This window comes from Alligator mississippiensis, chromosome 1 (genome assembly GCF_030867095.1).
Source record: "Alligator mississippiensis isolate rAllMis1 chromosome 1, rAllMis1, whole genome shotgun sequence".
In the NCBI taxonomy this organism is placed as follows: domain Eukaryota; kingdom Metazoa; phylum Chordata; order Crocodylia; family Alligatoridae; genus Alligator; species Alligator mississippiensis.
In genome coordinates this window covers 4,497,434-4,512,308 of record NC_081824.1, presented here as the reverse complement: position 1 = coordinate 4,512,308, position 14,875 = coordinate 4,497,434, and the positions used below count along the sequence as shown (strand labels likewise).

Here is a 14,875-nt window from a genome sequence, read left to right as displayed (position 1 = left end):
TACCACGCTCCAGCAGACTCGATTCATTGAGCCTGCTCCAATGGGCTGTAATTGCAGTGCATTGGAGCAGCCTCCCTGCGTGTGTATAGGAGCCTTAAGTGCCCTGGGCCCATGCCCTTCCTGGCTGCATTCCCTTGACATTTCAACCCACAATTTCATCTTCCTCTCTCTTCCTCGACACACTGCTGTAGGAGGAGGCTGTCCTGCCATGAGCGGCCTTCCAGACAGTGGTCATGGGCAGGTGTCTCATGAGAAGGGCTGGAAATCCCCATGACTTGAGATGTTTGAAGCCAGGCCAGACAGAGTTTTTGCAAGGGGGCAGAGCAGGGTGAGAGCAAATCTGCTCCAAAAGGTCTGCACATGTAGATGCCTGCCCAGGGCGAGTTTACTCTGCAGTAAATTACTGTGGAGTAAACCCATCCAGCAACATTTGCACGTATAGACGTGCCCCCTGAGAGTTGTGTGAAAATGTTGCATTTGCATTCATCCATAGAGGGAGAGAAGCAGCTCTTACCGTATTTCTCAGGTGTAATGCACACTGCAATTTCCAGTAGTTGGTTTTTGAGGGAAAGGGTATATTGTTTGCAAGAAAAGGTGGTAAATCCTTTATTTGGAAGGCAGGGAAAGATTCAGCTGAGATGGTATAGAAATAATACACCCTTCTTCTTGGTGGGACACAGGTGCCTATCAGAGCAGTGTTTGGCATCCTTCTGGTGTGTGGTGTGGGGAGCAGTGTGTGTACGATGGGAGGTGGAGTCAGCCATCAGACTGTGTGTTGATGAGGCATACCTTAGCCAGTCCCTGCTTGGTAAGACTTCATGTGCATTCACTACCTGAGCTGGTTTGAATTAATTTGTGTTTTCTTTGTGAGAATTACTTCATAGGAGACACTGTTAGATGCTAAGAAGACTATTCTCCATGTCGTCAAACCTTTTGCCCAACACAGAAATCCCAGCTTCAGATCAGGGTCTTGCTTCAAGTGCTTATCCTACTTAATTAAGCCTGTCTGTTGACATTTACCACCAGTGAGCAATCACTACTCTGTCTCCCAAGGTGCTGACAGGGCCAGGGTGAGAAAGGACAGCCCTTGGGCAAAGTCATGGAAAACAAAGTTGCATGGCCAGGAGGGCTGTATTGGCTACAGGACCACAATGGGGAAGGCAATGGGGATGAGCGGCAGTGCATAATGCAGGAGGGGATTACGGAGCACAAAGGAATGAACCACGCTACGGCCCCTTCTATTAGCTGGCAGGAAGCCCAGTTTGCAGGCTGTTTTGCTTGTAGTGCAAAAGAGAAAGCAGTGGCCACAACGAGTACAAAGTGGAGTCTGTGCTGGGACTGCTGGACTCGCGTAGACCCCATGGTTCTCTTTGGCCCCTGGCACTGGCGATGCGTAGGGGGTGCACGCGGGTGCACATGCACCCCCGGAGAATGGCGGTGCACCCCCTGCAAAAAGCAGCACCAACGCTGCCGGAGGCGCCTGCTGGTAGTCACCGCTTGCCACCCCAGCTCCCCCGGCGTCTGCGGGTGGTCCCAGATTGCCGCTGGCCCCTTCCGGTCTGTGGGTGGTCGCCGACCACTGGTCAGCACTTGTCACCCCCCAATGCAACATTGCTGCGGCTGCCTGTGGGAGCTCCTCACTCGCTGCTCGCCGCCACCACTGCCGCCACCTGCGGGTGGTCTCCGTGCCCCCCAGCCTCTGGGGGCCCATGGCATTCATAGCTCCCGGATAGTTTAACGGGGAACCAGTTTGTTAGCAAAGAATCATCGAATCAAAGAGAAGCCAGGCTGGGGAGGGACCTCCAGAGGTCATCTAGTCCGAGGCAGGATCAGCCCCGTCCAAACCATCCTAAACAAGTCCATCTTTGGAAGACAGCCATCAACTGACACAACACAAGCGTGTAGGATACCGGCCTCTTCTGAGCGAGGGAAGGGCCTACCCCCATCCAGGTCTCCATGTGGCTTTCAGCTTGCTATTAGAACCATAAAATCGTGGAAAATGAGGGCTGAAGGGACCTCAGGAGGTCACATCTAGTCCAACCCTCTGCTCAAAGCAGGACCAGCCCCAACTACATCATCCCAGCCAAGGCTTTGTCTACCCAGGGCTTCAAAACCTCCAAGGAAAGTTTCCGTGTCCTCTTTGGGGAGCCTGTTCCAGTGTTTCACCAGCTGGCTAGTGAGATAATTTTTCCTAATATTCAACCTCAACTTCCCTTGCTGCAGCTTGGGCCCATTGCTCCTTGTCCTGTCATCTGCCCCCATTGAGAACAGCCCAGCTCCATCCTCTTTGCAGCCCCTGCAGGGAGGTGAAGGCTGCTATTCAATCCCCCTCGGTCTTCTCTTCTGCAGGCTCAATCAGCCCAGTTCCCTCAGCCTCTCCTCACAGTCCTGTCCCCCAGCCCCACAACCATTTTCATTGTCTTCTCCAATTTGTCCACATCCTTTCTGTAATGGGAGGCCCACAACTGGACACAGGACTCCAGATGTGGCCTCCCCAGTGCTGAATAGAAAGGAAGAAACACTTTCCTAGATCTGCTGGCACCGCTCCTCCCAATGCAGCCCAGGATGCTGTTAGCTGTCTTAGCAACAAGACTGTTCTGCAAAACCAGAGGTGTCCTCTCTGAGCAGGGACCTCAAGAGGATGGGTGCTCCTTCCATCAGGGCTCAGTAGGAAGGGCTGCTAGGAGGGGGATTTACAATCTGAGATTTTGCAGGAACCTTCAAGGGTCATCTGGTCCAACCCCCATGCCGGTGATCCTCTACCAGGGTATGCCGGGGTGCCTTGAGAGCCTGTCCAGGGGTGCCACACACCTGTGAGGTGTGCAAAGATGATTCCCAGGATAAACCCATAGGTTCAAACTAGGAATCGGTAGTGTTTAAAGCAGCCCGGCCTGCTGTCATCTGTCTGAGTTCTTCACGGCAGAAGAATTGCTCTGATATTTTTTTCTGTAGTCAAAAACCAAATGAAAATTAAGAGCTGGCATTTTCCAAGCAGGGCCTTGAGTCTCTGAAGGACGAGAACCACTGCCCTGCACGAATACTATTGTCGGCCCAATGCAGCCGGGCACAGTGACTCGGTAACTTCCTGGCTTTCCCCAGCTCTGCCCAGACCCCAGTTTAATCTGATCACTGCCTGAAGGTCACTCTGGCTTCCGGCTCCTCCTCCCCGTGCACTGCCTGAGACTCTGGCTTTTGTTATTCCTATTTATAGTGCAATGAGAGGATCAGGGGAATAAGCGGTTAGCTTCCCCTGAGACCCACCCTGCCTCCCACATCCCGGGTGTACGTTTCTACCTCTCCTTCTTCCTGTGAAGTCATCCCAGCTGTGAAGGGCACGGGTGTCCCTGCAGCCCAAGCACCTGGCTGTTTGCAGGTAAATTTGCATTCGTGCTTATTTGAATCCTCATGAGGGCTCACACAGGTGGGAAATGGACTTTGCTTCTTCCCAACTCCTGCAGGGGCTGGACAGCTTGGAGACCTCTGCAGAAATTAGTGCATGTGGGGATGGGGTAAGAAGAGCCGGCCTTCCTTGAATTGCCCTGGATACCCATGGGAGGGCAACGGGGAGACAAAACCCCAGCTGGAGGGGCAGCATTTAGGAGGGTTAAAAACCTGTGTCTGTTTGAGAAAGGAGGAGAGATCCTTAAAACGAAGCCCAGGGCAGTGCAAGGTGTTACTCACTGCAAAGCTGATGCTCTCTCTCTCCCACCGGGAGACTTTATCTTTGTTCTTCCTTGGCTTTGCTACTTGAATCTGCACACAACGTGCTCCAGAATATAGCCCGCACCTCGATTTTGAAAGGCATAATGAATTGAAGATCTTTCCTTATACTAAGCAACCGAGTGACAAAGGAGGGGGTCCAGGGATTGCTCCGAGGGCAGTGGGGGGGATCAGCCGAAGGGCCAAGCCAGACTCAGGGTCCATGGGCAAGCTGGGTTGGGTGTCCAGAGACTCCATCAGAGCCGAGACAAGGGTGCAGCAGCCTACATACAAGGTGAAACCGTGTTGCGCAGACAGTTCCTCTCCAGGTCAGGGGTGTGTGGTCTCCTGGAAGAGGTGAAGGGTCAGCTGCTCCAGTGGCAGGGAGTGAGTGGGTGGCCAGGCCCAGATGGTGGGCTCTGGCCTCCTGCATCTGCCCCAATTCTCTGCTGAGGAGGTGGCAGATCAGGATGGGCAGCAATGCCAAGGCCCCAGGTTCAAGGCCATGGCCTGGCAGAACTTCAGCTTCCCCCTCGGCAAGAGGTGGAGTGTCGCAAAAGGGGAAATAGCTGCGAAGTGTTTGGGGAACCGTGGGTAGAAGGTGCTGGGGAAGTGCAGAGGGTTGCAGCTGCCCATTTGGCCTATGTCCGAGGGTAGGACCACTCACATGTAAGGCTGTGATCACTGTTGGGAGTAAAGGGTTCCCAACCTGGCCCACCGTGCATAAGCTAGGCAGGGGTCCCAGACTATACAGCCTGCAGTCTCATTGCTAATTAGACTACTGCTAAGGCCATGTTATATAAGCCTATTTTGGTGTAGGTGCACAGATGCCCACGAAATCTAATGGTGCCTGGCTTGACTTAAAGCAAGGGCCAAATTTGACTGTGCACCTGAAGCCCCTGCCACACGTTATACATATTATGCAATGAAATAGCTAATCATGCCATAAATTTAGACTGGCCACATGTGCAAAGTAATTATCACACCATGAAAATGGCTGTCCAGCTATAAAAAGAGCCAACCAGCCACACAGTTAATGGTTGAAAATGTGTAACAACTTTAAAGCTGGTTTCTATCCAGCTTTCCTTTGAACATGTTGGAGGTCTTTCATGGACCTTAGGCACCTAACTGTGACCCTATTCCACCCTGTTCAAGTCCTGAAAACCCGTGAATGCAGCGAGTTGTGTAACAGGCCATCTTCTGTCCCTTCAGATCAGGCAGCGAGGAGGAATAGGACCCACCCACCGTTGGCATTAACCATTTTTCATGGATTTAAGCAGGGCGAAAGAGAATCACATGCAGGCACCTAAGTTGACTTATGCAGCTAGTAGGTGGGACATGGCTGCCCTTTGTTACGGCATTTATCTTTCATTGAGAATAGAAGCAAGCCAACATCTTCATGGCTCACACGGTTGGGGAAATCTTCCCCTCCACCTCACCTCACTGGTGGCTATATTGATGCACCGGTGCATAGGAATCAGCTGGGATGTAGGAGAGGACTTGGGCGGCATGTGGTTTGTTTCTGGAGAAAGCGGGAGCTGAAAGAGGCAACTAATGCAAACAAGAAGGGTTGGGGTTAGCTGGATCCAAGGATGACAGGCTGCAGTAGCTCAGCCTGCCTTGTTCTTGGTAACTCCACTATGGTATTCCTACCTGTAGCAATTCCCAGTGAGCTGCTACTAGGCAAGTAGGGGAAGATGCCAGCTCTGCTCGGCACAGCTTCAGTACAGAGATGAAGCACTCGATTTGATATTGTGTTTTCAGGTTAAAGGAAGAACCGGTGGCCATCTCCTGGGAGAACTGACCCTCCACCAGTGACTGACGGTAGCTGTGGATAGAGATACCCTCTCGGCGTGTGCCCACACCTACATGGCTGTGCAGAGCATCGAGCAGCCGCTATTCATGGTACTGGTCGAGAAAGGTGTCGAGAGCTTGGCCGGTTGGTTTTTAAAGCTATGTATCGACTGGGCTAAGTAAAGAAGCAGAAAATTACCTTGGACGGAAGAACAGCAGACAGGGGAACCAGGTCTGAACGACACCCAGGAGCGGGCTGGGAGGAGCATCATTGCTGGGAGCTGGTTGAAGCCCTGTTGGGGTAGCGAAGAGAGGCAATGTTGTATGGGTTCAAGCCAGCCCCTCGTCCTCGATCCCCTACTCGGCACATACTCTGTGCACCCCACCGATGTCAACCTGCTATCCTTTCAGCTATGCTCGAGCAGTAGCAAGGCTGTCTGCCTTGTAGCCCTTACTCTATTGGGTTTTACTCCTGCCTCAAGTAGCCACTGTGGTACTGGACAGGGTCTGAATGACTGACAATGTGCTACCCAGGGTGCTCCCTCTCGGCATCCTTCACAGGCCTCATGAAGCTCAGTCTCTGCTTCCTCTCTACCAAGATGGCCTTGAAGTCTCTCATCTTCATGGCTGTCCTGCACGGCTATTCCCTGCAGAAGTCTCTGGCTGCTGGTGAGAGCTACCATAAGGATGACGATGGTGAAGGGCACCCAGTCAACACTGGCCTGATCCAGTGCGGGGAGTACACCAACCAGATCTTACCCAACGGCAAGTGCAAGATCGTGGCTACCTTGCCCCAGGTGGACGAGCAGAGGTGCCCGGACATGTTCCGCTGCACGGACGAGATCTCGTACTGGCTCCATGAGAACGAGGAGCGCAAGCAGCAGATCCTGGAGCTGCGGGAGCTGATCTCAGAGCTGCAGGAGGAACTGAGGAACCATCGGCATCGCATCAAAGTCTTGGAGCTGCAGGTAAAGCCCGGCAGCATTTCTCTTCTCTCTCAGGCACTTGAAATGCATTAGAGACGCATGTGTTTATAGGCATTGGCAGATACACACAGAATTATTTCCATAGGATCAGAGCAGTGGGGCTGGAAGGGACTTCGGAGGTGGTGTAGGGTCAGTCTGTCCAAACCATCCGAGACAAACCCATCATCTAAACTCTTAGCATAGTCAACCCTGATACAACGCGAGACATCTGCTCCCGGGAAAGCAGGGGCACCACGGTGGTCAGTGTCCTGCTTCTGTCCAAGGTTGGTAATGTGCGCTCAAGAGATCCCAGGAAGAGGCCATGCCTTTACTGCAGAGGCAAACCCCCCAGTCCACACCAGTCTGACCAGGGGGGGAATTCCTTCCTGACCCCAGTTGCAGCATTGGTCTGACTGAGTGGAGGGGCAAGACCCCCTAGCTAGGAAGATGTCTTTGGTCCCAACAGAAGCATTGACACATCCCAGTCAAAACCCCAAGCCTTGGCTGCAGCCAACACCCAGTGCCTTGAGGAAGGCTAAAAACAGTTGACACACGGAGCAGAAAGTAGGGATGAGGGCAACCAGCAAAGCCTAAAAGCCTGGGAATCCCACATAGTAAAGCATAGGCATAGCTATGTCTAGAGCAACCCTGACCAGTGGCTGCCCAACCTTTTCTTGAACACGTCCAGCGGTGGAGAGTCCATTACGTCCCTAGGCATCTGTTCCACTGCCTCGCTAGTCCCCAAGGCAGTGACAAGCTATTGAATCCCAGCTGGAGGGGAGAAAGCCCTGGGTAAGGGTAACTTTCATGCCATATGGCATCACCGCAACATAGGCAGAAACACCCCATGGCAGAATTGCTCCCCAAGCAACTATGGCTGGGGAACATCATAGAGGCTTCTGAGACCGGCTCGCATGACCCGGGCTGGGAGGTGCAAATGCCCAGCTCTCTCTGCCCCACTGTCACCTATGGGTGCTCAAAGGAGGACAGAGAAGGGAGGCAGACACAGTGCTATCCACAAGCATAAAGCATCTTTTTCTGCTCTTAGAGTCACAGAATCATAGAAAATGAGGGTTGAAGGGACTTCAGGAGGTCACATCTAGTCCAACCCCTGCTCCAAGCAGGACCAGCCCCAACTACATCAGCCCAGCCAAGGCTTTGTCTACCCAGGTCCTCAAAACCTCCAAGAGGTTGGATGGAGTTTCCACCACCTCTCTGGGTACCCCGTTCCAGTGCTTCACCACCCTCCGAGTGAGAGTTTTTCCTAATATCCAACCTCGACTTCCCTTGCTGCAGCTTGAGCTCATTGCTCCTTGTTTATCATCTGCCCCCACTGAGAACAGCCCAGCTCCATCCTCTTTGCAGCCCCCCTGCAGGGAGGTCAAGGCTGCTATTCAATCCCCCTCGGTCTTCTCTTCTATGCATTGCCATGTGCTTCAGCAACCTGGCAGTGCTTCTGCTTTTAGCCGTCGAAAGTGGGCAAGTTGCTTCTAAACTCTTCTCTTTCCCCACAAATACAAGAAATCACAAACTTTGGGCAGGGGCAGATAACCAAATGGAAGCAAGTTAAAAAGAGGAGCAGCTGTCTCACATGTCCTCCCCTGTCCCACGGTAAGTGGGAGCTTTGTCTTCTATGAAAGAGTTGAATTTCCCCAGTTAGTTTCCCCTTACTGCGGGGTAATGGCGGGCATGTGGACAATGGCTACATCCGCTGCTCCACACTGGGCACGTATACACAAGATGCTTAATGAGCAGTAGCCTAATAACACTGCTCAGTAATGTGCCGGGCAAAAACTGTGCTAATACACTACTGCGCAGTAGTATTAGGTTGCTGTGCATTAAGCATCACAATAAAAAAGTGCACCGGAGCCACCGTGCAGTAACTATAGTTACTGTACATTTAGTTAGTACTTCATTAAGCAAGTACTACACTAAATGTGCAGTAACTTGCTGCGCATTAATGAACGTATAGATACGCCCACTAAGTCCCTTCTCTCCTAAACTCCGTTTCTCACTCGGATGTTCCAGCCAAGCCTCTTTTTCCCCTCTCACGTTCAGAGATCAGCAGAGATGCCCTCTGCTGTACTTCCCCCATTACCTCCCTAGTTACTGAAATGACAAGGCGGCTTCAGAACGGGGCTCTGAGGGCAGATCCTCCACTAGCCTGCAGCACAGTCCATCATCTGCCTCCGTGCACAGTGGGTGTGAAACTCTATTGCTAGTGCAAGCGACTGGGGACTCTTGATCTGCTGGCATCTGCACTCTCCTCCACACCACGCTGCCTTCGTGTGCATGGTACACCTGAATTCTCAGGTCACTGAGCCAACCTGCCGCCCAAAGTTGCTGTTCCTTCTGCTTGGCAAGACAGACCTGCTGCTTTCAATGGATTCCCAGGAGCATGGGACCAGAAGGGGCCTCCAAGGCCTTCCCTTGCCCTTGCTTTGTGTAACCCCCTTCATAGGCCTACGCTCCAACAGAAATGCAGTGAGGTGACATGTCCCCCACTTCTTCTGTGGGCAGCTGTCCCAACCCCACCTCTGCTCTGATCTTCTAATTCCCCATCTAAATTTATTCACAGCCAGTTTATCCGCACTTGTTCTTGTGCCAATGATTACCTGACACGTGGTTTAAGCCTATAGGGCTCTTCTCCCTCCCTGGTGTTTTAACCTCCTGGTGTATATAGGCTGGGGTCATACGCCCTCTCTGCCTCTGTTTTGCTTGATTGCACAAGCCAAGCACCTTTAGTCTTCTCCCATAGGGTCAGTTCTTCGTTCCCGTGACATGCATCTCTTCTGAACCTGCCCTGCAACTGGAGTTATCCTTTTATTAACACGGGGGACCAGCACCTACCTGGTATTCCAGATAAGGTCTCCCCAGGGCTTTGTACAAAGGCACAAATACTGCCCTATCACTACAAGGAGTACTTCGCCCAATACACTGCAGGACTGCATTTGCTTTTCCATGGCTATGTCATGTTGGTGGCTGCAGTGGGAAGTTGCACGTATTAGTCCCTCAAGCATTTTGCATGGTTGAATTTGACACTGTTTCTATTACTTTCAAGATCATCTAGATCTTCCTCAGTGATTTTTCCACTCTCCCCAGCAATGGCAATGCTTCCCAGCTCCATGCTGTCAGCAGATTCCTACTTTTTGTGGTCATTAATTGGTCCCAAGACTGATCCTGGAGGGATTTCTCTGGTAACCTCTGTCCAGCCTGATAGCCCTTTCAATGCTACCTGTTGTTGTTGCCCCTTTAGCCACTTCCTCCCCCACCTTGCTCTACCCACTCCCCTACCAATCTCCATTGTCTCTAGTTTTACTAATAATGTCCCATGCGGCACCATCTCTAAGGCTTCACTGAAGTCCAGGCAGATGGGAAATATTGAATTTCCTCTGTTGACACAACACATTGTTTTCAATCACGTTGGTCTGACACAACCTGCTTTTGGCAAACCCATGCTGAACTTTATCTAATTTTCCACTTACACCTGCAACTTTTCCTATTCTTTCCTTCCAGTTTTGCTCTGAAGCCTTTCATGCAACTGAAGTCAGACTAATAGGTCTGTAGCTGGCTTGACTTCTTTTAGTCCCTTTCTTCAAACACAGGTGCCATATACAATCCATCAGGCAACTACTATATGGTAGCACATTGGGGTTCCAGGGGCAGCCGTGATGCAGCCTGGTGGCTCCGCGGCCGTGCCCTGCTCTGCCTCTAGGCGCTTATCCTTCTCCCCACCACACCTTGATGGAATAATAATAATAGTAAGAGGGAGGCTCCCTGTGGACCCCAGTTTAGATGAATGTCCCGCTTGGGTTTCCTGGCACTCTACTGGCCTCCATTGCATTGCCGCCACGTCCCTCACTGGGTCTCTTTGGTCGACTGTGCCCTGCAGGGCACCTACAGCCTTACGGGCTAACTGCATGGCTCCATTCCTTCCCTACACCACACCCCAACCCTCACAGGTGTTATTGTAATGTTGCTCTCCTGTTGGGCTTCAGCCTCCTTGGCTGCCACGCCTTTCGTCTCAGCTTTCCTCCCAGGCCCCCTGTATTGCACTTGGTTTCAAGGCATCAGCTCTGGTTTGACCCCTTTTGGGCACTGGGCCCCTATCTGGCTCTGTGGCCTCACACTCTGCCCCTCTCTGGGCTTAACAGTTGCTCAAGCCTTGAGCTTACCCTGGGCAGGGCTCAAGGCAACTGCGTGCCCCTTGGGCACTAATGGGACCTTCAAAAACCCCGCTAGAGTCCCAACCCAAACCTCCAGTGTAACGTCAACATAAACCATAGGCCCCTGGGCTGTAACATAAATACTAAAAGGGTAAGCAGCCCTCTGCTCCTTTAATCCCTCACCGCTCAGCTAGGATAGCCTCCTAGCCCTGGGCGATGCCCTAGGGAGCTCCCCAAGCCTCACCGGGGATGCACAAGCGGCACCGCGGTCCGTTCAGGAGCCCTGCTGGCAGGAGCAATTTGCCCGGTGGTTGCCAGGGAGAGACTGGCCTGCCAGCCCAGGCTCTGGGCTCATATCCTCCCAGGGCCGTTCCCGCTTCCGGTTGGTGAGCTGCCTGCAGGTGCCTGCTAATTGCCTCATTGCCCCATTGCCGTGGTGGCCTGCAGCTGCTGCGCTCTGCCTGCCCAGCAGTGCCCCCTCGCTGAGCAGTTTCTTCCTTAAGGAAACAGGGAGCCCTAAGCTCTGTATTACACATATACATTTTATCCTGTCCCCCCCCAACTCAGCCGATTTCCGTATAATCCTGGCTGCCAGCTCCCTGACTTCATGTGCTGTTTGCTTTATTGTGCTTGGCTAGGTCTAAATCAGCCTGGCTTTTGAATGCTTTATTTCTACACTTCTTAATTTGCAAGACATAGATTTCCTTGTGGATCGGTTCTTTCTCAGTTCCCTCCAGGCCTTCTGGCTATTCCTAAAGTGTCCTTTTTGACATGGCTGTTGCTGCTTCTGATAAGTGCAGTATTCCTTGTGCTCAAGAAGGTGACCTGCCTGCTTGATTCAGTGCTCTCCGTGGCAGGCTGTCTGGAGCTGGATTTGTCAGGGCTGTGACCAGGAGTAATGGGAAAACACTGAGTGAGGGCTGTGTGAATCTCAGGCAAGGAGATCTCATTAGGCTGTGACTTAGACTCTTGCAGGAAACAGTGCAAGCCCAGCTGCCTGAGTCCCTTCGAAGTGAATTGGGCAAGCCCGTGTGAATAGACCGCACGGCCGTCTACAGAGACTAGGCTGCAGACAGTCTTGCCCTGACTCCTGGAAGACAGGCTCGATGGCACCTGCAACCACCGTGATTCATTTACCATCTGGTTCCAGTCGTTCGCGTCCACACTGCTCCCCCAGCTCCTTCGCTCGATCCCTGCTTCGTGCCGTCTTTCTGTCACGGCTGAGACATTGTTCCTGTGGGGGTGGTTTGCAGAAACTTCTCCACCCACCTCCCTGCTTGCTCGTAGGATCATAGGAAAGTTGGATATCATAAGCCCTGTGCTCAAGGCAGGAGCATCCCTGATTAATGACTACATCATCCCAGCCAAGGGTCTGCCCAACCTGCTCTTAAAAGTTTCCTATAAAGGAGAGTCCACAACCTCCATGAGAAACCTGTTCCCATGCCTGACCATCCTCAGGGGTGGAAAGATCCTCCTCATCCCCAACCTCAGTTTCCCCTGCTGCACCTTGAGGCCATTGCTCCTAGTCCTGTCTCCTGCAAACACAGAGAAAAACCCATCTCCTTCCTCTTTACAATTGCCAGTCAAGTATTTGACAATTGTTATCAAATCCCCCCTCTTCTCTTCTCTTCTCTTCTCTTCTCTTCTCTTCTCTTCTCTTCTCTTCTCTTCTCTCAGTTAAATAACCCTAGCTCTTTCAGCTCTTCTTCATTGGTCTTATCTCCTAGGCCCCTGATCACTTTTGTTGCTCTGCGCTGGATCCTTTCCAAACTGTCTACATCTTTCTTGAACGGTGGGGCCCAAACCTGGACACAGGACTGCAGGGGAGGCCACCCCAGTGCTGAATAGAGAAGAACAAGCACTGCCCTTGATTTGCAAGTGACCCTCCTGGTAATACTGCCCAGGATGCTCTTGGCTTTTTTTGCAACAAGACCACAGTGTTAGCTCCTGTTCATCTTATAGTCCGCTGTAACCCTCAGGTTCTTCTCTGCAGGGCTGCAGCTCAGCCAGTCATTGCCCAGCCTGTATTTGTGCATGTATTTGTTCTGTCCCATGTGCAGGACTTTGCATTTGTCCTTGTTGAATCTCATCTCACTGACTAAGTATTGTTTCTCCAGTCTATCCAGGTCATTCTGGATCCTCACCCTGTCCTCTGGAGTGTCTGCAATTCCACCCAACTTGGCATCATCTGCAAATTTACTAAAAATGTACTTGATCCCATCATCCAAATCATTACTGAAGATGTTAAACAATACTGGACCTAGGGCAGACCCTGCAGGGATCCCCACTTGATACCTCCTCCCAACTAGATATTGAGCCATTAAGGGCTGCTCATTGAATATGACGATCCAACCAGTTACGTATCCACCTTGCAGTACTTTCATTTAGTCTGTATTTCCTTCAAGCCATGATCCAGCCTCCCAGAGACCCTGCGTATCCAGTGGCAGCTGCAATGCAGACGCTGTTCTTGCCCTGCCCCGTGATCAAGTATCACCCAGTGCTTAGACCTCCAGGTCCCGTCTGATACCATTTCCCATGTCCTGGACTGCCCCTGCCCCCGTGCGGCTCCCAGCTGGCTGACTCTCTTAATTGTTCTTGTATGGGCTTAAGGAAAGGCTTTCTGGAGGCATGAATGGACAATACATCTAATGCAGACGATGAGATCCTGCAGGTGTGAACCAGATGGAGGGTTGCCCATGTCCCCACTTCTCAGAAAATGAAGTGGTGGGGAAGTCCGCACTGGTTTATCCATGCAACTTGTTGCTTCCCACTGCAGCGAGATGTCACATAGGTCACTTCACACCTGCTCCCATCCCTACCATGGATCTCCCTGCAGACCCAAGCAGACTGCACGGGGGTGGATAGGTCAGGCCCACCCAGCCAAAATGCATCATGCCGCATCTTGAGCGTACACCGATGCGACGTGCCTCCATGTTCCTCACTCTCTCCTGAGGCTCTCAGGAAGGTTTGATCTATCCCTACCTGGGCAGAAATCCCCTTTCTTTAGACTTTGATTGATACTCCCATCCTCCCCGGGCTCCTTGCCTCTTAGGTGGACTATACACCTAACAACCACCATGCTTCCAGCTGTGCCCACCCACCCACGCCTAGTCCTGCACATCTGGCACTCAGGTGTTTACGCTTCTCAGGGCTGCTTTGCTCCTTCAAGCTGCGACTGGGGAGGCAAAGAAGAGGGAAAGGAAAGACAGGGCCACGTGCAGAATTGCCAGCAGGTGCTAACAAGGACCCGCTGCCCCCACTTCTGCTTTTTCTTCTTCCTACACTTGGTATTTGGCCCATGTCTGACCACTGGGTAGAGTCCTTCGGGCAGGGGTTGGACTAGATGGGGCCTCTGGAGCTCCCTCCCAGCCCCACAGCTCTATGAAATCTCTCCTTTCTCTATTCACCCCTCCCTGCTGTTTCCCTCGAGCCGTTCCCTCTTGTCACCCCTGTCCCCTTGCTGCAGCATTTCCCTCATCACCTGCTTTTGCTCATGACTCTGGCCAAGGCTCTGTGCTGATGCAGGGCTCAATGTGGAGCAGCTGCCCGCTGGGCTGTGTCACCGGGCAGTCACGACGGGAGAGAAACCGGTGAGTCAGAGCTGCGGAGGCAGCTCCAAAGCTTTCCATGCCTGGAGGGAGCTGTGTTTCTCTCACCGAGTGATTTCTTCAGGCAAGAAGCAGCAACTGGAGAATCCCATCGCTGCACCGGAGAGGGTTGGGTCCTGTCTCGGCAAGGATTAGCGTGCCACATGGGTTAATGAGCTCTCCAGCTCCCGGCCAGCCTGTGGCCATCTGTCCCCTGCCCTGCTCAGAGCCTCGCTCGGGCTCTCCGATGCATCCTTTCACGCAGAAAATCACCCTAGCCGGTGTCCGTGGCTGTAGCTCCATCACTTCTGGTCTGTGGGCCAAGGTGTTTCTTCCAGGAGTTTCTTTGCAGATCTGGGAAAGAAGGAGAGATTTGTCCTTTCAGCTACAAAGGGAGACAATACTCTATGAAGGGAGCAATGAGGAAGGGGGCAGAGGGGCTGTTTCCAGAGCGCACTCCCAGGGAGGGTTATTGAGGCAGGGATCTCTCCCCAGTGCCAAAGCCCAAGGAATGGCCCTGGCAGCTTGAGGCACCTCTAACAAGGCAAGACATCAGGTAGCTGGGAGCCAGTGACCCTGTCTCTTTCCTCTCTGGTTCATGCGCTTCTTCCAGCAGTTGGCACGCTTGGCCCCTAGTGAATGCGGGAGATGCCAGTGAGTGCGT

General features: G+C 52.4%; 1 protein-coding gene across 1 annotated transcript in view; it reads left to right on the top strand.

Moving 5' to 3' along the window:
- Positions 1-3,183: 3,183 nt before the first annotated feature.
- LOC109282288 (angiopoietin-related protein 7) overlaps positions 3,184-14,875 on the top strand; it is a 28,129-nt gene continuing 16,437 nt past the window's right edge. The window contains exons 1-2 of the mRNA XM_019483783.2: positions 3,184-3,373; positions 5,464-6,461. Coding sequence (XP_019339328.1) covers positions 6,015-6,461 — 447 coding nt within the window. The 5' untranslated portion in view covers positions 3,184-3,373; positions 5,464-6,014. The remainder of the gene's footprint in view (positions 3,374-5,463; positions 6,462-14,875) is intronic.